Source organism: Alexandromys fortis, unplaced genomic scaffold, assembly GCF_014885135.2.
Source record: "Alexandromys fortis isolate MF-2015 unplaced genomic scaffold, M_Fortis_MF-2015_v1.1 scaffold_102, whole genome shotgun sequence".
NCBI lineage: Eukaryota > Metazoa > Chordata > Mammalia > Rodentia > Cricetidae > Alexandromys > Alexandromys fortis.
Genome location: NW_026067984.1, coordinates 5,453,829 through 5,478,146, shown reverse-complemented (window position 1 = coordinate 5,478,146; position 24,318 = coordinate 5,453,829). Strand labels below are relative to the sequence as shown.

Genomic DNA, 24,318 nt, shown 5'->3' with positions numbered 1-24,318 from the left:
CTGAGGCCTGAAGAGGGAGGTCAGTGGGGACGGCCAGTCTTTCTGGCTGCTGTGCAGTCCCAGAACTGAGAAGAGAACGCAGGCAGGGCTGATTTAAAACCCATCTGCAGTGCTGGAATAGGTCTCACACATGCTAAACGGGTATCTTACCACTGATTGCATCCCTGGCCAAATGGGATCAAATTTTACTGCCAATAACTCACAGAACACATCCATCCAGGTGAGTGCAAACTCTGTAACAGCAGCCTACTTACTGCTGTTGAAGGTGCAGCCCCCACACAGCGGCTTTTGTCACAGCCGTCGTTACACCCACCCTCTGTAACAGAGTGGCAATGACAAGGACTCCTGGCTTCCCTGGGGCCTTTCAGATCACGGTCCCACCAGAGCCCAGACCTGCTCCTACGAAGTCACTCCTCCCTTACCACCCAAGACTCTAGCTTGCTTTTCTCTTCTGTTTCTCTCTTTCCATACAACTATTTGAGAATGACTTTTAAAGGCGTAGAAAGTAAGACTCAAAGAAATGAAGTAATATGTCCAGGTTTCTACTGCGAGAAGCCACAGGTTTGGATTCTAACTCAGATTCAGGCTCTCTGTCCACATCCATGCAGGGATCCGGCAACATGATGCTGTACGGCCACACTGGGAAGCACCATGGATAAACAAAGGAGGCGCACTTGGGTTCTAATGAGTCCTGGACTAACAGCCTGTCTCCTTACCTGTACACAGCCATACCACCATCCCCCAGGAATACCACAGTGTTTAAGTTACAGGATAAACTGTTTTAATAAATAAGCACATACTAAACTTATCAACTGGTAGATAGAATCACTGTCCAACTACTTAGTAGGTCTACTTCTCTTCCCATTCAGATCAGTACGTAGCTTTGGAGATCTCTTTTGACAGTAGCAACACGCTGAACATGAGAAGGCAATGGCTCAGACACTGGGCTACGGTGGTGCATGCTCACTAGCGCAACTACCAGGAACTCACTAAATGGAGCCCAGAACACTACATGCTTCAGTATAAGTACCACGTCTGCAGGTCTCCAGTGGCACCTCTTCAAGACAGCCTTCAGACCCGAGTGCAGCCTCCAGTGCTGCAGCCTCCAGGGCTGCAGTCCCCAGAGCTGCAGCTTCCAGTGCTGGCATGACCGTCTCACAGTGGCGGCATGAAAAAATGAGCAAAGACACTTGGGCTGAAAATGCTAATGGCCGAGAATTTAGACTCCTGAACCCTCCAGGCAGCCCTCAGTGCTCTTCAGAACAACTCGAGCTTCTTGGCTGCTGTGCTGGAAGCAAAGCTGCTGGATTTATGTCAAAAAGAAACAGAAAGTGCACAACAAATGAGATTCAGTGACCCTGCTCCACTGCCACTGACTCAAGGGCTCTTGCTGGTGTAGCTGTCCTCCTGTAATGACCCAGAGGGGACTCTCCCCCAGCTAACAGGTAGCCTATTCCTTACTCCATAGGTCTGCAGGAGGCAGTGATTTTGAGACTATCTAGAAACTTTAAAAACATGATACAGAATCAACGCTTAGCACATTGATGGCTAACCATCCAACCTGCCCATATTTCATTGATGTACTGTTGGGATAAGCAGCCTGAGTGATGAATGGAAAACAGACAGTCCCCTTATTCCAACACGGTCTCGTTCTATAAAAGACACATGAGGGCGGCTAACCTTTCTGCCACTCTACTCCAGCCTTTAAGGACGAGAGCAAATAAGCAAGCTTGGTCACCAGGTCTCACTCGCTGCAAGGCTCTTGGGTTACAATCCACCAGACAAGCATGGCATTAGGAACTGAGAAGCCCTCTGAAACATGCAAACACCTTGTGTGATGTGATGACGGAGTGCAGCGTACTACAGTCCAAGAGGGAGATGAGCATCAGCACGAAAGGTGCTTACTAGGTGCACACTGCAGCCGCGTCAATGTGCATGCTATGGAAACAAGACTAAACGCAGAGTATCTTTGTCCGGGAGGGCGCCAAGGGCGGGGGCGTCTTTACACAGCCTCTGGAAAGGGGAAACTGGACGTGGTTTACTCTCGGGGACTTGAGGGCCTCACACATCCAGGTAACCACTCTCTGAGCTGCATCTCTAGGCCGGGATCATCACAATATTAATTTACAGAAAAAAAAGGGCTTTACCTGCACACACATAAAAACCTTTACTCTGTTTTAAAAATTATTGGGTTATTATTGTTGTTTCTTGAGACAGGGTCTCACTGTTTGGCCCTGACTGGCCTCAGACTCTCTTTGTAGATCAGGCTGGCCTTGTATTCAACAGAGGTCTAACTGCCTGCCTCTGCCTCCTGGGTGCCAGGACTAAAGATATTTTAATTGTACAAATGAAGGGGAAACAGTTTGATATTTCACTATCAGCATCCACATACATAGGCATAGTGGGTAATAATCAAATCAGGAGAGTTCACTGTCCAAGATGGATGATAATTTCGTAAAAACTAGATCTTCCCAGAATAACAACTGCCTATGCACAGAACTCACAAAATAGGAATTATTATTTGTGAGCAGTGCTCTCTTCTGAAAGGTCTGAACTGAACACACCTCACGAACCCCACAGCTCTCATCTAACAAACTGGCAGAAGGTAAATCTTGCTCCTGACTCCCACGCTCCCATTCTTTGGTTCAAAGTGAATGCAGTGCTGTTGTGTTGAGCTTTGACTGGGGCTCACAGAAGGAGCGCAGAGGAAATTTTAAGGGAGAAAAGAAGTGAGGTACAAAAGGCTAAATACAGAATGTGCCAGAAGCAGAGGGAGAGACGATGCCGAGCAGGGCCACTGTCCACACAGCCTCTACCTGCCATGTTCGCCTGGCTGGTCCCCAGGGCTTGAAGGATCAGCTGCAGTTCCCTGACAGCCACGGCTGCCTCTTCTCCACAGCACAAGTCAGGCTCCAGGACCACTTCAAGCAGGCCAACTCCTACCAAAGAGAGGTGAGTCACAAACTCATCAGCTAAGGAAAACGTGGCGTAATGCACAACCCTCAAAGCAGTCCGGTCCCCACTTCCCGCACTTCTGTCAACTTGTAACCCTGGTTCATTTCTTCCAATGTCTGCTTGAGGATATCCAGCTGTGGGCTGTGACAAGGCAGATGGGTCTGTCTGAGGTCAGGGGTGTGTAATTGGCAAGCCTAGCAGCGAGCATGGCTCAGGCTGTGCAAGCTCATCAGCTCTGCCAATACCAACATGGATATTTTGATCTGTTAGTCAGTTCCTGTGCCTGCTTTCTCAATTAGTTTGAGAGAAAAGTCTAGAAGGGAGGAGAAGTGCCCAAGACCCCAGAGTAGAGAGGGCCAGAAGAAGTAAGGTAGACTCAACCTACCGGCTCGATTCAAATCAATGAGAGTCTGGGACCTCAGGTCATCGTGGAGGCTTTTGCCACTGTCTTGCTCCATCTGGATCTGTTTGATCCTCACTGTCTTGGTGGTCACCTGACTCTGTTTCTTCCTTACGTAGATGCTGTATGTCAAGTGTCCATTGGTAGCAATCGGGAGCCTCTGCTGGGTGATCTGGTAACCCGCCTGCTCACAAGTGTACACGGGTTAGTTACGAGTCCAGAACTGAAAGCTGGGGTTCACTTAACTTTTAGTTTCACGTCATAAAGGTTTACTTGAAACAAACACAAACAGGAGAAACAAGGAAACAACAACAAAACCTAGTTTATACACTGCTGCCATAATTTGGTCTTTCTTCTTCTGGCTTTTTCTATTACCCCATTCCCCACCCCAAGTCTCTCACCCCCAATAAAGATGCAATTAGCAAGAGGAATCCTATCTTCCTTGCTGGAGTGCCATTTTTGAGAGTAACAATAATCTCATTGTCGGAGGCCCCTAAGAGAAGAATTTATTGTTTTCATTTAGCTCATTAGCCTAGATTCTGCATCGCATTACCAGGCTCCTGCTGAGCCCCTTATTAGGGAATGCAGCTAAGCAGCTAGCCATCGACTTGCAGCATGGCTACAGCAACCGCCATTGCATTCCAGCTTGTTCAGGGTCTGCTCTCTCGGGTAAGCAGTCATGTCAGCTGCTCCTCCCTTGTCCCTCTGGCCAGAAAGTGCTGCCATGCGCTCCCAGTCTGCGAACAGACAGCACACAGCGCAAAAAACTTAGGGACATGTGAGGATGCCTGTCCCTTCTAAACGGAGAATTACCTTCTAACACACGCATGATGGGAGACTGGAGGTAAACGGAGTGACGGCTACAGCCTCCACAGTACTTGCTGGACACCGTCGTCCTCATTCAATCCCCAGAGCCTATGCAGTACAGGTCTTATCCAAGGCCACACATAGAACCAGGCGATCGCCAGGTCACACTGGCCCAAGTTGGTACCTCTCCTTACTAGGCCAGTGAAATACTTAAAATTTTTACTGCCTTAGAAATACAAGTGGACATGTCAAGCCATAGCATGTTTAATGCAACCTTCAAGGTTTCTGATGCAGGAGGCCTGGGGTAGGGCTCTGGGAGATGCTGACACTGGGGAACCGTGCAGAAGGCTAGCTCCTTATCTATACTCGGATAGCAAGTCTCCACCTATAGCCCTGAATTCTGGTTTGGGTTGCTGGGCAAAGCACCAGGCACTTGCTAAGTCTGAGCTTCAGATACACAGCAAATGAGCTGTGTCATATGCAGGCCCTGTGCGACATGGTGACCACCTGTTCTGGACATGCTGAGCTGCCCAGGCCAGGAGGACCAGGCTACACTCCAAACATTTCCAGGGGTTCACGTCAGTCAGTGGTACACAACTCACCTAGCATATGCAAGTCCCGACATTCCATCCCCAGTACTGAAAAATTAAACATTTCTTTTCAATTTATATAGCCGAACTTGTAGAAATGGGGGCTGTGGGGGGAGCTACAGGTCCTCTTTACCTTACTTTTTATTTGTCTGTTTATGTCCACTAAACCACAACTCTTCCAAATCTTCAGTTCCAGGAGAATGATGCATGGCAATGTTTACTGCTACTGTTTTTCCAAATCATACTTACCTATCAGAACATCTGATTAAATGACACATTATTTTCAGGAACCCATTCAACATTTCAATTTTGTTCCAGTGTGAACGTGCACCATGAAAAATGGTCTCTCATTTACACTGGCACCACTTTAAAAAAGAAACTTTCTAAATTTGGTGCAAAAGCAAGTAAATACTGAGTTTGCTGCTCAGCTAATTCCTGCCGCTTGTGCTCACTCTGGCTCACAGTCTTGCCTACTACTGTCCAGTTACTCGCTCCTTGAGAGGTGACAGAATGTGTCAAATGAGCTGGCCTCCTTATTAGGAAAGCCTACATAAAAGAGACACATTCTCACAATGTCTGAGGCGACGGTGGCACTAACAGCTGTACCAAGCACAGGGTTAGCCTTTGTCCTAACAGGCAGTTAGCACCAAACACCATGGCTGGGAGGGCCTGACAGCACTGGCTTCTCCTGGTCCCTGTTCAATTACGAGTGAACCAACAGAAGCAGGAGACTAAGCGAGGAGTCAGCGATCAGGACAATCACATCCAATCTAGTGAACATCAGGGGGCCTCTGCCTTCCTTAGGGCTGGACAGGGCCTCCTGCTGCGGTGGACGGAGGGCGGACAGAAAACACGAGTGGTGTGTCCCCACGGCAGCCTGGCCAGGGCTGCGAGCGTGTGAAGGCAGATCACACAGCATACTTACAGGAAGGTCTGCATAGAAGTAGTGCTTCCTGTCGAACAGGGACTTCCTGTTGATGTGGCAGTTCAGTGCCAAGCCGGTCATCACCGCAGCTTCCACACACCTCCTGTTGAGAACCTTTACAAACATCAGACAAGCTTCTTTAGAACCACAGGCCACACAGCTGCTTCTCTCCACTCCCCAAATCTTTCCTGAATAGTTAAAACTGTTATCTCTGGTTCTCTGTGGTCAGCTCTGCTTGCCAAGCTGACTGCGAATCAGAAAATCATTACAACATCAACAAAACACGAATGTACCCTTCCCCAGAACACATCAGACAAAGGAGATTCACAATGCTCAGTAGAGCATTGCCACATGGACTAATCCCTTGTCCCTTTCTGCAAACAGAATCTGTGTGAGGCAGTGCCGGGGAAAATATCTATGTCCCAAAGACAAGGGCACCTTCATATGTAAAACAAACAAACAAACAGCAACCCCCCCCCAGAACACTACTAAAGCTTAAATCACACATTAAACCCCACACACTAATAGTGGGAGACTTCAACACCCCACGCTCACCACTGGACAGGTCTGCCTGACAGAAAATTAATAGAGAAATAAGGGAACTAACAGATGTTATGAATCAAATGGACTTAACAGACATATAGAGAACATTTCATTCAAAGATAAAAGAATATACGTTCTTCTCAGCACCTCCTGGAAACTTTTCAAAAATTGACCACATACTAGGTAACAAAGCAAACCTCCACAGGTACAAAGAAATTGGAATAATCCATATATCTTATCGGATCACCATGGCTTAAAATTAGAATTCAACAGCAACACTAATTGCAGAGAGCCCACAAACACATGGAAATTAAACAATGCTCACCTGAATCACCAATAGGTCAAGGAAGAAATAAAGGAAGAAATCAAAGACTTCCTAAAATTCACTGAAAATGATCACACAACATACTCAAGTTTATGACACACTGAAAGCAGTGTTAAGAGGAAAGTTCAATGTTTTTAATCCTAGCATTTGGGAGGCAGAGGCAGGTGGATCTTTGAGAGTTCGAAGCCAGCCTCGTCTACAAGAGCTAATGCCAGGACAGGCCCCAAAGCTACAGAGAAAGTCCCAACCCCCTCCCCCTAAAAAACAAGGAAAGTTCATAGTACTAAATGCCTACATAAAGAACTTGGAAAAAAATCCTACACTATTGAGTTAACAGAACACCTGAAAATTCTAGAACAAGAAGCAAACTCACTCAGAAGGACTAGATGGCAAGAAATAATCAAATTGAAAGCTGAAATCAACAAAACAGAAACAAAGAAAGCAATGCAAAGAATCAATAAGACAGAGTTGTTTCTTCAAGAAAATCAACAAAATAGACAAAACTTTATCCAAACTAACCAAAAGGCAGAGAGAGAATTTCCAACAGGGACATAACAATATGGAAGAAATCCAAAGAATACTTTCAAAGGTCATACTTTGAAAACCTGTACTCCACAAAATTGGAAAACAAAGGAAATGGATAAATTTCTGGATAAATATCACTTACCAAAATTAAATAAAGACCAAATAAGCAAATTAAATAGATCTATAACTGCTAAGGAAACAGAAACAGTCATCAAAATCTCCCAACCTAAAAAAAAAGCCCAGGACCAGATGGTTTCAGTGTGGAATTCTACAAAGAACTAATACCAATACTCCTCAAATTGTTCCACACAATAGAAACAAAAGGAACATTGCCATACTCTTTTTATGAGGCTACAGTTAGCCTGATACCACAAAAAGACATTACTAGGAAAGAGAATTACAGTGCACTCTTCCTCATGAACATTGATGCAAAAATTCTCAGTAAAATACTGGCAAACTGAATCCAAGAACACATCAGAAAAATCATCCACCATGACCAAGTAGGACTCATCCCACAGATGCAGGGAGGGTTCAACATACGAAAATCTGTCAATGTCACTATATAAACAAGCTGGAAAAAAAATCACATGATCACCTCATTAGGTGGCTGAAAAAGCTTTTGACAAAATACAACATCCCTTTATGATAAAGGTCCTGGAGAGAGCAGAGATACAAGGAACATACCGAAACATAATAGGCAATATACAGCAAGCCAACATCAAACTAATTCGAGAGAAACTCAAAGTGATCCCACTGAAATCAGGAACAAGACAAGGTTGTCCACTCTCTCCATATCTATTTACTATAATTGAGGTCCTTACTAGAACAGTAAGACAGCAAAAGAAGATCAAGGGGATACAAATCAGAAAAGAAGTCAAACTCGCACTATTTGCTGATATGATAGTTTACATAAGTGACCCCAAAAAGTCTACCAAAGGAACTTCTACAACTCACAAACACCTTCAGTAATGTAGCAGGACACAAGATTAACTCAAAAAGTCAGTAGCCCTCCTTTATATAGATGATTAGTGGACTGAAAAGCAAATATCTCAGAGTAACTCTAATGAAACATGTGGAAAATCTATATAACAAGAACTTTAAATCTCTGAAGAAAGAAATTGAAGAAGTCACCAAAAAAAACGGAAAGATCTCCCATGCTCTTGGGTAGGTAGAATTAACAGACTAAAAATGGCAGCCTTACCAAAAGCAATCTACAGATTCAATGCAATACCCATCAAAACCCCAGCAAAATTCTTCATAGACCTTGAAAGAACAATATTCAACCTCACATAGAAAACCAAAAAGTCCAGGATAGCCAAAACAATCCTGTACAATAAAAGAACTTGTGGAGGCATCACAATCCCTGACTTCACACTCTACTACAGAGCTACAGTACTATATTTTGGGAAAGTTTGTGGAATTGCTGAACTCGAGGATGAGATTAAGTTCCATATTCTAATGGTGGACCTGTGGTATTCTCTGGTATAGATGGCGTTTCTCTGTAATATTATATTTAGCACACGACAGTATTTATATCAGCTAGGTTAGTGTAGGCAATGCTGTCCAGTGTGAATTTTCACATTAACTATTTCACTTCAGGTTTACAGCAGCCCTATAGAGAAGGAAATTAGTACTATCCAAGTATTTCAGTAAAGAAAAACTAAGTCCCTCCAAAGATCCCTGGCTAAGGAGCCCAAGTGACAGGTGAAACCAGCTCTGCAGCCCTTGCCCGGATGGCAAGCTGAAATCCTGAGACTCAGGGCCTCGCTTTCTCAACTGAGATGAGAACTGATTGGTCAAATAGACTAGAAAGTAAGTTGTATAACAAAACACAGATCGATCTCTAATGACAGCATTATACAAACCCCCCAAAGGAAACTCAAACAAATTCCCTCTAGAGACCAATCACACCCCTCTTGGAAACTAAGAAAGTCTCCAATGGAGCCATCTCCCAGCAAGTTCCAAGTTCGTCATTCTGGGTCTCATGATATTGTCAGCCCTGCAAGAATAATGGCTTTCATGGAAGATGTGCCTGGGGACCAAGATGATCTAATAATTATGTGCTTTTACTGGCCAGTGTCTGACATCTCATGGAACTGCAGTCAGTGCCATACTAACAGAGCTGCTGGATAGCTCTGTGCAGTCTGCGCCTGCTGATAGGGGCAGCACACACAGGCTGTAGTGCCAGAGCTCCAGCACTGAGACGTGCTCTTCTCGGGGCGGGGACAGAGCGTGGCTGTGTACTCTTTACCTCTCTGTCTACATCTGATTTGCTGGCTGCTTCCCATTGCTTTCCAGCAGCTGCCTCTCTCACAGGGTCCAGCTGGGCACGGAGAGAACCCAGGTCATTCTGCTCTCAGCATTCACAGTAAGTTGCCTGATTCTGGCACCAGGAGAGAGTCTGGAGTGGTGGGTGACCACAGACTCTCACTGTGTACTTATCAAGTACACCGGCACTGCGTAAGTCATCAATTTTCAAAGAATAAGAATGCAGTAAAACACACAAACATCAGAGTGATGTTGAATAGATTTTAATCTTTTTCTGATGATTTAGAAGCCTTGAAGTACTTCAGGGTCAGAGTTATAAGCATCAATCATCACCACACTACAGTTGCACAGAGGGGCTAGTAAACAGAGTGCCAAGAAAAGAGAATTATTATGATCTTAGTCAAGCTGCTTGTGACAGATGGAAGGCCAGGTCAGCATGTTCTGAAGATGGAATGAAAAAAGAAAAAAAATTCAACTTCATCTGGAATGAAGCTATCTTCATTCCAAAATATTTTCTGAATGTTTAAAATGTACCAAACATCAGGGACATGGAGATAAACAGGACTTTGTTCCTGTTCCAGCCCTTGGTCAACCTGTGAGGATGAGACAAACCTGCCTTTTTCAAGCTTATACTCCACGTCAGGGTAGGCTGTTAAAAATGCATCTTGTGGCATTTTGTGAACCCAAATGTCTTAATGGTGCAAATATCCCCAAAATAAAAGGCCAAGCTCTGGCATGTTTTAGCTCCTTCCTACATCTAAAACACCTTGTCTTACTATGCCCTCACTGGTGGGTCAGTTCTCCTATACAAACCTACAGGCCCTGACTCACTCTGCTCTGCAGAATCTTAGAGATGTGGCCACTTCTGTAAAGCCAGCTACTATTCTTCCTAGCAGCAACCTTGCCTTCTCTCTGCACCCAACCTGTGCTTGCATCACAATGGACTGGATCTGTTCCACGTAGTTATATATATAAAATCACAAATCTCATGAGAATGGGAACTCTTGTTCAGCCTTCTATCCCTGGACTCTGCCAGAATCTGAAGACAGACGTATGGTAAGTGAACTCAAATGAGGAGGAAGGTAACGGGAAAGTTTCACAGGCCCCATCCCTGCAGCCCTAGGAGAGCGGTGCCTTTTTGCTGTGGAGAATGCCTCTAGCTGCCTCACCGTGCCCTCTTGGACATTTCCACCTTCTGTCATCTGTGCAATGGAGTCTTTGTTCTATTTTACTGCTAAGAGTATTTTCCTTTTCCCCACCGGTACATTTCTAGAAAAAGCTTTGCTTTTATCTTGTAGCTATCATTGTTGGTGTGTTGATAAAGAGGATGTTAAATTATTCATTATCTTAGCTAATGTTTAATCAGTTTGGTATTCTATTTAGGAGATAGGTCAAAAGAAGAACCAAGCAGAATGATTTGATTGTCCCCTGGGAACTTAGCCTGGCAAGGGGGTGGCGCTTCCCTGAGGGCAGAGAGTGCTTTGTGTTAGAGTAGGGATGGGTGAGACCTCACACACCTGAGGGGCCTGTAGGAGCTGCAGTTTGTACTGAGGAGCACATCAGTGGAGCCAAGTGAAGAGGGCTGGGTTGGTGTAGTGGACAAGAGAACCAGAGGGCTGTTCAGCTGGATCCTTGTGGTGACCGGGAGCAGTGAAGCAGAACTCAAGCAGAGGAAGTATCTGAACACACGGATTCTATAAAGGCTTCCTTCCTCTTAGCTGCCATCTCTCAGCAAAGTACCCTGTTGGCCAGACCCAGCTAAGAGCCAGCTGCTACGGTCCCTAACTGTACAGCAAGAGCAGGGAAATAGGAGGCATGGTTCTGAGAACCCACAGGCTTCGACTGTAACAGCAAGTATATACATTTCTCTATTTCTATGACCCTTTCTTTTGGAAAATAAATAATAAAATGCTGCACTTTCCTGTGGGCTCCTTTCTCACACAACAGAGGCAGGAATGAAGGAATGCTACTAATTTAAGAGGAACCTGAACTGCGAGCTCTGAGTCTGCACCTAGGACTCGGAAAGGAGCTGCAGGCAAGTTAGAGGAGGAAAGGGTCACAGGCTCCTCAAGTTAACTACGCAGGATTTGAGCATTTATGGGAAATTACATTAATTATAAATATAGTTCATTAAAACCTTCTCTAGGAACTACCCTGGAAAATATCTGGGGCGTATTTTTCAGACTAGCCTGCACCTCACACCATTCCTCTGTCGGCCCTGCTCCTCCTGTCCTGGCGAGCCCAGCGAGTGCCAGCAGTGCCTTTGAAAGTCGAGGTACTACAGCAAGCCTGTGTCTCCACTGAAGACCCAGCTACGGCAGCATTAAAACAAGGCTATAACACCATGTCTCCCCCAAAGCCCAGACGGCAATTATTGTGAGAAATCTGTGCTATATGTGACACATCTGACAATTAGGATATAGAATGGTAAATGTTCTAATTTATGAAGAGAAAGTAATTAAAATTTATTAAGTAGAAATAAGGCAGTAAAATGGGCCTTTATCTTTCTGCTAACCATAAATTTGTTTCAAAGCATGAACTCCCGATTCATATTCAAAGCAAGCTGCCACATGATATGTTTTATTACCATAGAGGAAACGGTTTCCCACTTCCTCACCCCTTGCCTCACCACTGAGCCCTTCCACCAACCCCAGACAATTACCAAAGCTTTCTGCTACCATAAATAGACTTGCTAAACTGGCCAGTCAGTGAAGATAATTTTTATTTAGAATTTTACCACTGAAAGCACTGGTTGGCATACAGTCACTAGATATGTGCATGTGGATACTCGCAGAGCTTATATATGTTCTTCATATTTAGCACAGGTCTTTACCAGTTACTAACTGGTACTACCCAGACTTTAACAAATCCTTGAAACAAGGAAAACTGAGTCAGACAGACCTGAATCTGAATCTCTTTTGTTCAGGATAGGGTTTCTCTGTGTAGCCCTTGTTGTCCTGGAACTCACTCTGAAGACTAGGCTGGCCTTGAACTCACAGAGAAACTAAAGGCATGCATCTGGTTTTTACTATCAGTTGCAATTGCCATATTATCTTCACCTGTGACCTGCCCGCTCCACATCGCAGCTTCCTCAGTCACTTTCAAGGTTGTCTCATACATCAAAATGAAGCACATATCTGCCCTGGTGGACGACGGAAACCCTGCTTTCAGGAAGGCCCTAATAAAGGCCAAGTGTGCATCAGGTGGCCCTTCCTTTGCAAGCTGTCCACGGATACCCAGGGAACTGAACTGGAAAAGATTCAGACAGCTCCAGGTCATTAGCCTGGATTCAGAACCCACGGCAAGGTGTCACAACTCTGTATGACTATTGTATATACAACATACTATTTCCCCTGAAAGGATAACGGGCACCTAATCTAGCTGCCCCCAGCAGGAGAGACCATATTTCCTAGTGCACTAGGAAGCTGCCTTGCTTCATTTTCTGTCTTTAGAGTGTGTTGGAGAGGCTGCTTGTTGGTTTTCCGGCAGCCCAGACTCCCGAAATAATCACATAAAAATCTGTATTAATCGCAATACTGTTTGGCCAATAGCTTAAGCATATTTCTGACTCTTATATCTTGAATTAACCCATTTCTATTCATCTATGTATTGCCACATGGCTGTTACTTGCCGGCAAGGTTCCCAGTGAGTCTGTCTCCTGTGGGTGACTACAAGGCTTCTCCTTGACTCCGCCTTCTTTCTCCTCTATTTGCTTGGAATTCCTGCCCTGCTCTACTCTCCTAAGCCATTGGCTGAAAGCAGCTTCTTTACTGACCAATAAAAGCAACACATATACAGAAGGGCTTCCCACACCAAGAGTGAAGCAACCTTTTCTTGAATAACACTGTATGTCCACCTGAGGCAGGAAAAGTTTCCATCCTCGAGGAAAAGAAATGAATTTCTAACAGCTGGGACCTGTATTCCCGCCTTCCCCCACACTGCCCACTGTGGCCACATGGCTGTGATTTTTTCTTCTAAGGTAGTGGGGAGCTGCTTTTGAAAAGCAATGAGTTCGTGGAGAAAAGGCACAGAGAAGGCATTGAGAATCAAGGGGAAAAGAAAAAACCAAATAAATTGTTCTTTTTGACCGATTTTGAGATGGGGCTGAGAGTTTTAATGCAGAACCACTTCCTATTTAGTTTATGAATATTTGTCTTTCCCATTTTATTAACTAGAAACTTTTAAAGATCATTTCTGTGGAGAAAGTCCCCACACAAAATGCTAACCTTCCTGACTCACCTGCATTTACGAATGAGACTCTACACCCACGAGGACTGCATCGAAGGACAAGCTGCGAGGCATCACTGAAATCTCAGCACAGCAGAAGAGGGTGATAAGAAACACAGACGTGAGGAGCAGCGCCCCCTGAAAATCCAAGTTGAGATTTGCTTTCTGCCATGTATGGATTAGCTCAGTATTAAGTTGAAAGATTTGATTATGGCTGAGAAAGAAACAACTGGCTTGAACCAGCCAAACTCTAAGTACTTGCTATCATTCTGAGTAAGAAACTGGGAGGACAAGAGTCTGTGAATATCAGGAGTCTTCCTATGAAAACCTGCACCTGAGCTGTCAGCAGCCCAGGGTGTCCTGAGAAGCGAGGCTTTGAAGAATCTAACGTTTCCAGATGCTTCCAGACGTGTCTGTGGGAGACACAAAAGTCAAGGAGATTCAAAGGGAAGCAGAAGTGCACACGTGTGAACACGCCCAGCTTCCGGGGGCAGTAATCTGTGCTAATGATGAATGCTTCAATCGCATACAATAAGACAAAATCACAAAAGTATCAATTTGTGAAGGAAGGAATGAAAGAAGGAGTGAGAGGAGGAGAGAGAAAGGAAAGAAAAAAACAAGATACAGAACTATGACAGCCAACTGCAATGTACAATCTCTGACAGATCTGGGAAAGGAAAGAGACGAACACACCTGAATATGAATCGACAAATAACGACACTGTGTGTGGGTTAGTTTTCCTGAGTGAGACACCAGCGGGAATTCATACATGAGAAATGTGCTTTGTCCTCGGATGGCAGATACTGAAATATTTAGAAATAAAGTGCTGTGTCATCTGTAACTTAACTCTCCAATGGCTCATCTAAAGGGGGGCAATGGAGATGCAAGGAGAATATTCCTTGCACTATCCTTTCAAATTGTCTATAAATGTGAATGGCTTCTGAATAACAATGAAAGGGAAGGTGTAGGAGTAGAGCCTACCTGGGAGGACAGTGGAATGTGATAAGATGGCATCCTATATCCTAACTGTCCTATGTCATAGAGTCAACAAAGTTATAGGCCCCATTATAGATACTGAGGTGTGGTACAACTCTCAGTAAAATGGAACAAAAAATATTAGTGAACAGAATTCTACAATGTCCACATAGAACCTAAAAATCCTACAAATAAGAAGGCATGTATATTTTTATGAATATAAAATTCATTCTTCTAAAATTTTATTTAATATTCATACTTGCATACATATTTGGATCAAATCCACCCCATTACTTCCTCTCATCCCCTCCCCTAACAATTATTATCTTACCAGTTATATCTTTTCTTACATTTATCAGAGTTGGGATAATGGCACTAAGAGTATGCACTGCTCTTGCAGAGGACCTGAGTTCTGTTCTTACCACTAAGAGTGTGCACTGCTCTTGCAGAGGACCTGAGTTCTGTTCTTACCGACTCACAAGCATGTGTAACCCCAGCTTCAGGGGGGTCTGATGCCTCTGACCTCACAGGGCCCCAACACTCTTGTGCACACACTCATACAGATAAAAAATGCACATATAAATAACTAAAACAAAACAAAGTTTAAAAAAGAATATATTCAGCTTCCCCCAAAGTTATAGGCAACCTTCTTTCTACTAATACTTCACTGTTGCCTCACTATGTAAATATGTATGCACATTTTCCAATTTGTGCTTTTCTGAAAGAGAAAGGTCAAGGTTTCTGTTATTGGAACTTTAGTATTAACTATTTATTACTCAGATTATTGTGCTGTCTAAGTTACTTCAGGAGTGTGGTAGGTATCTACCACCACCATCCTATTTACCATGATCAAATGGAAGAGTTTATATTTTAATGATGAAAAGTCAAGAATTGAATATATAATCATGCCAAATAAAGTCTATGCCACTTGAGAGTCTAGGAGGTGCGTTCACAGACATGAATTTCTCTGCATAGATGTAACAATAGAAGGGAATGAGAACTAAGGTAAATGTTGGCAGCTGGCTGTGAGGGATACACAAAGGTGCTGATGAATGGCTACAGGATTCTAAAGGTTTACAAAAGCTGTAAGGAAACAATCCCATTATATTTTGTTGAAAACAAACAATACTGCAGAAAGCAACGCAGTCTGCTTTGCACTAAGACTGGCAGCAGGGCGGTTTCTCACCCATATCTTAGGTAGGTTGCTGGCCTCCCTATGTCACTCGGTACATCAAGCCCCCAGCTGCCTCACCTACCAAGTGGGGCTGGTGCTCACTGGTGCGGGTCTCGTAAGGGGGCTGCAGAGCACAGATGACAAGGACCCTTGATTACCATTCTTGCTTCGACCCCTATGAAAGGAGATTTGGATGGAGTATTTTAGGGTGCCCGGAAGCACTACTGTGTTTTCATTTCTACCTACTGTCCTGCCAGCTCTAGTCTTTGCTCTAAGGATGTGGCTGGATGTTTAAGGCTGAGAGGCACCAGGCTCACTAGCAAGAATGCTCTGCCATGAGGAACAGAATGCTCTTTGAGGAGCACAGCCCAGTCACCTAACTCTGCCAGAATTATCCAACCCACGTTTGCCATCTCTGGATGCCAAGGCAAAATGACTTCTTAGCTTTGCCAAGATTGTAAAAAGAGATGAGGGAAAATATTCCCCAAGATGTCATAGTATAGAAGGCAGCCAGATTTTCCCCAGCTCGCCAATGCTACATGGAGCTAGAGACACAAAATCGTGTCCAGCTTAGGAAGGCTCAAGCAGAGGCCTCAGACAGACCACAACTATACACTCGTAGTGTGAACAAAGAGTTCCACAGGACCCACCCCAAATGTCTTACATCCCCTTCCAGATAAGACACGGGTGGTAACAAAGAGCTGGATGATCACTTTCTTTAAGAGTTCAGGCAATCTCCATTCCCTTGTCCCCATATCGTAGGCCTTTCTTCGCTATGGCCTTCTTGAAAGAATGAGCTGGCCACATGTGGACAGGCTGTGAAGAAACAGAATTTCCACCACGGGCTCCTTGTCTAACTCCTCAGAACAAAGCTGGAAGGAGCAGCACACACAGCCACTCCAGTCACGTGACTATCTGTTGGCAGATGCAGACCCACGGTTTGAGAAAGCTGAGGTCAACTTGGGCAGAAAGCATTCCCCTCCACCTGCCGGACTGCAGTTCTCACTGGACAGAGGGAGTGCGATTTTTAGTACCCCTAAAACCTTCCATCTAGAACCTGCCGGCCCCCTGAGGGGAGGAGCATGGCTGGCAGTCACCAAGGCCAGCATGCACTGGGACAGAAGTGCTTTCCCAGGTCTGCTGCAGGGTTTTAGTCCCAGACTGTCTGTGGGAAAATGGATGGTGCCCAGCAGTGTGACTTCAGGCTGCACGTTATAACGGGCTTCTGTATAAATCACCGGAACAAAGCCCATGTGAGCTGCCTGGGTGTCAGACAGAAATAGTGTCACAGAACACTGTTACATATTTTTTTTTTTTTTACTACTACATATTTATATCACCAAAAAACCCCTAAGCTTTGTACTCCTGGCATCTTTGGTAATGTGCTCATATTTTATTTTCTATACACCCTCACCTCCTTTTCTAGTATTACAGACTTTTTGTGCTGTGTAGACACAGTTCATGTGAAAGAGTTCAGAGTTCTAAGATGTGGCACTGGCCCCTCTAACAAGGGCTCTTGAACACCTACCTTATTGGAGGACCAATACTAAGAGAAAAAGAAACCAATAGGGGACTATGAAAATGTGACTAATGCCTTTCCTAGACAAAAATACCCATGGTTTCTTGTTTAAAACAAAGCCTGGAGAGCGGAGCCTGCTGCCCAGGAACAAGGCATTGTGGGAAAAGAGCAGACTCCTGATACCAGGGGCCTGTGAGCTGCTCTGTAGACCTAGGAGTCCTCTGGACAAGACTGACAAGGTCCCTCCAGGTCCCCTGGGTGAGAACAGAGAAGAAAATGGACTCCAAGTCTTCATTGCTGTTCCCGCCAGAGCAGCTACTCCACTCAGGTCTACCCTACTGTCTTCTGTGGCTCCTTCAGAGGGATGAATGACATCATTTCCACACAGAGGTTAAGGGACTGATTCATTAAGGACGAGATAAGAAAGGTCACTGCTGTGGTTCACATCTAAAATGCCCCCCAAGGTTCATGTGCAGCTTCCACCTTAGTGAAGTGTGTTAGCTCAGGTTCTGTGCACACAGGAGCCAGCCCTAAGGATGGATAGGCTGCTCTCCAATGGCTCAGGCCAAAATTCCTAACGCTGCCATGCTCCAGCTCCCTCAAACTAAAAGATAAACGACATACACCTCAGGCGGGAGCATTGGACTATAGCCAATAAAGCAGGTCTCTGGAAAGACTCACTCTCGAGCAAACCACCGACAGATCCTTATCATCAACTTTTCATCAGCCTGACCACAGGACACATAAGGCAATCACTGAGCCCCGGTCAGAATCAGTGGGAGAAAAGCAGAGTAAGACAGGAGGATCACCTGGGTGCTTTTAGGTAGACCCACTAAACACAGACCACAAAATAAGCAGATTTAAAGTTCTTGAAGAAACAAACAGTCTAGCCTTTTTTTTTAAAAAAAAAAAAGACATTATTTTTAGAAAACCAAGATATTTTAAAGAGAAAACAGAATTTCCATAAATGAGACATTCACAGTAAAATTAAAAACAAAAATCCACACACGTTATAGAAGAGACACAATAAAGAGAAAATCAGCAAGTTGGAAAAGAGACTAGAGAAAATTAGCCAAATGGAACACAAAAAGTCTAAGATAAAGTTTTGCTATTGTCATGACTTGAATGGTGAATCCTGGCAAGCTGTCTGAAGCCACAGCTGTCTTCAATGCACAGGCCTCGGTTTGTAGTTAGTTAGTTAGAGCTCCTGTCTTCTAAGCACACTTCTTTTCTCTTTCTCCAGGTTTAATCAAGGTCATCATACATAACACACATGTGTGTGTATTATATATATGTATGTAGAGAGGCAGTCAACGCCCTGCATGTGTGTATATGTGTGTGTGTAGAGAGGAGTACATCTATAAGCATAATATATATGTTTATATTATAGATATATCTGTTGATGGTATTCATGTTTGAGATGGTTTGATATATATTCATGGTATATATATATATCTGTTAATGGAATTCATGTTTGAGATGTATATTTACAAGTTCATAGATTATCTATCTATGAAATAATAGCCACCTACATAAAGCTCTTGTAACTCCTTTATAGAAGACCATAGTTTGGAACTGGGGTGACTGATCTTGGTTGTCAACATGATTGGAACTATAATCAACTAAATGACCTCTTCTGGGTGAGTCTGTGAGGGTATTTCCTGAGCACTGACCAGGGCAGGGCATCCCCCGCAGTGAGCAGCACCTTCCACAGCAGCCCACTTTCAAGAAGGTCTGAGACAAAGCGCTGCTCTTGCTCGCCCACCTTCACTCCTTGCTGGTGCGTGCATCTACCCTGCTGCTGCGACGGCTGCCATTTCTTACTGACATCACAACACAGCTTCTTTGATCTTCCAGCATGGACTGAAGACCAAGGCTCTGCAGGAGTTTTCAGTGCCAGACTGTGAATGCTGGGGTACCCAGCCTTGTAGACTGGGCAGTCTCAGGGTTCTCAGCCTTTCACTATATAGACAGTCACAGTCCCACTATATAGACTACCCAGCCCCGACTGTACAAGCATCTAATACATCTCCTTCATAATGTATCTTCACTCCGTGAAAATTCTGCTCCTCTAGTGAATCCTGACTAATACAGAAGCTGGTTCTGAGAGGTGACTGTGTGACTCCAGCTGGGCCAGTCACAACAGCACGCACTTCATCTGTACGGAGAAGGCCTAGACCAAGTGACTTAAGCATTTCTTTCTACTCTGGTGTCATGATACCTGCCGCTTCAAGAAAGGTTCCTGCATGGTCTGTGTACTTTACTTGCAGGATGGGGCTCTATTCTGAGCGGGGCTTTCATTTACTCTAACAAGCCTGGAGATCAGAAATAAGAATTCAGAAGTGGAAAATAAGCAAGAAATGACTTCTAGAGTCAAATATGGTGACAGTAGCTCTAAAAGAAGCAGCAGCAGGAGGAGGACGAAAAAGGAGGAGGAGGAGGAGGAGGAGGAGGAGGAGGAGGAGGAGGAGGAGGAGGAGAAAGAAGGAGGAGGAGAAAGAAGGAGGAGGAGGAGGAGAGGAGAAGAGTGGGAGGTAATGGCTGTGAACACAAGGAGAAACACTGGACTGTGACATCTACAAAGAACAGGCCATTGCTAGCATTTACTGTGTGGTCAGATAGCTTTGCACACTCCAATAGCTCTTCAAGGCACCATTATATTATAACTCCAGCAGTAACTGATGTTGCTGATAACTTTAAGCAAACAAGCAAAGATTACCTTATGTTCAAGATACTCTATTTAAAAGTTGGGACAGCGCATAATACACTTTAGAAAGAGACCCATAAAAAAGTTTTAGATGCTTGGAAAATTCTTTCATAACTTCTCTTTGTGTATGTGTGTGTTCATGCATATGCACACGAGTAAATGTATATGTTTATTTTAATGTTCATGTTCTAAGCAAGATTCTATCAAGTTGCCCCCAAAGACCCATAAACTGCTTTTTCAGAAGAGTAAACAGAAATCCCTCTAAACAACACACGAAAGGATGATCAGTCAACTGTCTGGAACCAATAACGGACAGAAGTAAAACTGGCGTAACGAGTCAGAGCACATGCAGCACATGCTGTATGAAGACTGGCTGAGGGGCGGGGTGAGAAAGTGCTTGGGAGAGAAGGCTTCCAGCCCAGAACGAGGAGGAAGTCAAATGTTCCTCCATGAACAGAGGGGAGGTCACCCAGTCCAGGTATACCACTGGGAAAGTGTGGACCACTGGAACGGGTTAAGAGCTGAAGAGAACCCTCCTATGCTCACACACACCTGCTTGAGAGGGGAAGGGATACAGGCAAACTCCCCATCCCTGAACACCATACTTTACAAAGCAAGAGTACAACTGTAAGAGGGACTCAGAGTGTCTGGCGACACCATGTAATTATAACTTCCACAGATTTCATTAAAGCAAATGCTGACAGAATTTTGTCTTCCACTCGCCAGATAGACATCGCCTCATGATGTAACAACACCACTCAATGAACGGATACAGAATTAAACACGGATTACACGGTGTGCCCATGGACACATTTCCCAATGTTTTCCTGACTCGCTGTTTTGTTCTAAGTTTTAAGTTAAAAACAACTTTGTGAATACGCTCAGAATCAAGGGTCAGGAAGGTCTCTCAGCTGACCCTCTCTAGATCTAATGAAGTATTTCTAAATTGATTAGGTCTTCAAAACAAGTTATTGGTAATATCTGCTATGTTTAGAGAGCAGGATATTGCTGATTTACCCAACTTTAAATAAATGTCATATGGATTTCAAAAATAAATTAAGCCCAAAGTACTTAAAAAAGTATTAGCATCATCATTTTCAGAGAGGCAAGACTTCTTTTGGTGCAATCTGCAGGCTTAGATTCAAGAATGCATATCCAGCTCACTGTGTGCTGTGTGCACTGTTATCAGATTCCTATGGGGTGGGCATCCCAACATGTCTACCCTCTGTTACATGTGCCTTGTTAATAGTACATATTCTTGTGAATAAAAGTTCTATAAAATTCTATAAATTGTCAGGGCCAATTCTGAACACCTCTGGTATGGAAAGCCCCAAATGCTTTTTAGACTGTCTGATAGTGAGAAGAGAGGAGAGTGTTTTTGCATAAACATATGAAAAATGGCTTTTAATGTCTTTTCCCAGTTTTGGAAAAAAGGGGCCTTGTGTTTGCTAGGGAGTTCTGTGTTGCATACAGATAAAAGCTTCCAAATAACAAAACAAGAGCAGATTGCAAGTTCCCAATTAATTTCATTAATGGTACAACTTGATTATCAGAGGAACATATCTGCTGAGCCGCACTGAGCTTCCCTACCTGCAGGGGCAGCAGGTGTAAGTGTCCTCTCTCCTTTCTCCTACTCAGAGAATGAACTAGGAGGGCTCAGGCAGTTGAAATCACAAGAAGTGTGCATGTGTGTTCAAGCATGCAGGTTTGCACAGGCATGTATTTCAAACACACTTGATGCCTTGACATCTCACCATTCCTGGAAACATCTGGACAATTATGGAATGAATAAACTTGTAAATCCTATGATATTTTAGCAAATAAATATATTTTGTTTCTAATTTTTTATCCTATTTCACATCCAGAGTATTTCAACAAGAGAAATTAGAATGATATTGATAAACAGGAAATAATCAACTCTAAGCAAATAATCTAGGATCCTGTTTATAGTTCTGTAGACAAATAATTAGTTAACTTGCTCAAAATAATGAATGAGGTTGCTAATAAAAACAAAGAAAGTTGTCCTTGGTTTGGCTGTAATCCCACCAACAAGCAGCAAAATGGGCTAACTGACCTCTTCAGTCTGAAGATTCATGATGAAATTCCATAAAATTCTAAAACTAAGGTAAAGTAAGAAGATAAAATGTGCTCCTAAAAGACATTCAGAAAGGTCACTAATTCAGAACCAGGAAGGAATGTTTATCAGAGGTCAGGATGGCAGCCTAGACAGAAGCAGACATGGTACAGAAACTCAGAGAACAGGGGTATTCGTCCTATTCATACATATGTACATTTGTACACACTGATGTTCATAAATGCACACATGCATGAGCAGACACCCAACAAACAACAGTCAAGCTCAATGCAAGAAAGAGAATCACCTGGGGCCAAAGCCGTGCGTGCTATGAAGTTAAGGCCACGTAGTGACCAGGGGCAGCCACAAGCATCAGGGCAGTGTTGGGACAAGGGCATGAGCTCTGAGGCCACACTACTGGGTTTTAACCCTGGCTTCTCCACTTACCTTCTAATTGTGGTAACCATAGTAACTGCCTCACTGGGTTGTTAGGAGGTTAAAATAAGCTAATCTGCCACAGAACAAGCACTGTTAGCAGATCATTACTGTGAATGCAGCTGAAAACACCCATGAAGGCAGAGATCGCAAGCGGCTCCCTGGAGAAAGCTTTCAGCCAAAACTCACAGTCCAGGCAGAAAATCTACCACCACCTGGAAGTAGACCTGGAGGAGGGTGAAAGACAACTTAGAGAAGGAAGACCCCGACCTTGGATCTGGCTCCAGTGCGTAGCAAGACTTTGGCATGGAACTGTACAGTGTTAAGAAATAATGCAGGAACTGTTCATCCGATGAGGACCAATGGGCACTGGTGGAAGCCGTCATGAATTTATTCTGGAGTCAACTTTACAGTACAGGTACAGTCAAGTTGAAAACCACACTGTGCACAGAGGAGAACACCTGGAACCATCCTGGCTAACACTTTTAGAGAGAACAAATTACCCACAGAGACACAGACTCCTCATCAGCAGTAACAGATGCCCGAGGACAGTGGAATCGCATCTTCAAAGTGCTGAGGGGAAATAAATGTCAGCACGGAATTCTACGCTATCATTCAAGACTGAGAGAGAAGCACAAATAGCTTGAAGTACACAAGAACTGAGAGTTCATCACCCACAGACCCAGAATGCAGCAGACAGTAACAAGAGGAGCGTGAGGGACAAGAAATGATGAGGGCTCCCTCAGCTTCGTGTGCTTAAACCTACGAAATGTATCTGTGCCTACCCGGGGAGAGCCACATCTTCCCCTCGGGCTACAGTGAGGAGCAAGTGGTCCCTCCCCCTGTGCTCTGAAAATGTCTGCTTTTGAAAGAAGCTTGTCTAGGAGTTGCCTTTATTTACTTAGCTTTTGACACTTTTGACTGATAAAGAAAGGCAGTGGGTCCTACCCCAGCCCAGACACCCAATCGTGTTCCTGGCAGCAACCACCTTCTGATCTTTGGGCAGTCTCCTCTGGTATTTATTTTCCTGTTTTTAAATAGTACTCTGTGCCAGGAGACCTTTGGAGAAATCCATCACCAGCTGGTGAGGGCTAAGACTGCTTGGCCATTTGCCATGTGACAAGCCTTCCTAAAAACTGGCAAAGGACAGGCTTGGTAAGCTGTTACAATGGATGACACGGTGCCCTTGTTTTAGAACTTGGATGTGGCTCACTTCACTTTCAGAATTTAGTGGTGCGAGTTTTAAGGCGAGGAAATAACAACAGGAAACCTTCCCCACCACTTTTATATAACTATTTCAGAAGGACTTGCTTTTGCTTTATTACTTTATATCTGTTTTTTAAGAAATAGAATATGCTCACCCCGAGAGCTTGCCCTTCCTGATCTGTTGGGTGATACGAAAGGCCATGAAGCCAGGCTGCTAGGATGGCCAGGAGCTCCGGCACATGTAGGAACCTGAGTGCGGGTGAGTGCTGTAAGGAAGGGGAAGAAAGGGTCCTCACTGTTTAGTCTTTGAGAACAAAAAGGGAAAAAATATCACCAACAGAACCTGGAAAGCAATGTAGGGAATGTGACTTAATTTTATCTTGTGAATAAAAGAAAAAGAAATCTTGGTGAAAAAAGTCCCCATGACCAAAAACCTGTCTCTTCAGAGCTCTAAATCATTTACTATTGCCCAATTAAAAATGTAAACAAAATAAGGTAAAACCCCTCCTCTAAAATAAACAAAAAACAAAGCCAAGCTACTAACTAGAGGTCTAAAATGAAGAGAACTAGTAAGTGCCCAGAACTGTTTGTGAAGAATCTCTCTCTCTCTCTCTCTCTCTCTCTCTCTCTCTCTCTCTCTCTCTCTCTCTCTCTCTCCCTCCC

General features: G+C 44.1%; 1 protein-coding gene and 1 long non-coding RNA gene across 2 annotated transcripts in view; one reads left to right on the top strand and one right to left on the bottom strand.

The window, feature by feature from the left end:
- Positions 1-24,318, top strand: part of LOC126511568 (uncharacterized) — an 857,731-nt gene that overhangs the window by 301,923 nt on the left and 531,490 nt on the right. The gene's annotated exons all lie outside the window — the stretch shown is intronic.
- Positions 1-24,318, bottom strand: part of Gatb (glutamyl-tRNA amidotransferase subunit B) — a 62,951-nt gene that overhangs the window by 28,306 nt on the left and 10,327 nt on the right. The window contains exons 3-5 of the mRNA XM_050158780.1: positions 5,678-5,791; positions 3,341-3,539; positions 2,817-2,939 (exon numbers count right to left, since the gene is read on the bottom strand). Of these exons, the coding sequence (XP_050014737.1) occupies positions 2,817-2,939; positions 3,341-3,539; positions 5,678-5,791 (436 nt within the window). The remainder of the gene's footprint in view (positions 1-2,816; positions 2,940-3,340; positions 3,540-5,677; positions 5,792-24,318) is intronic.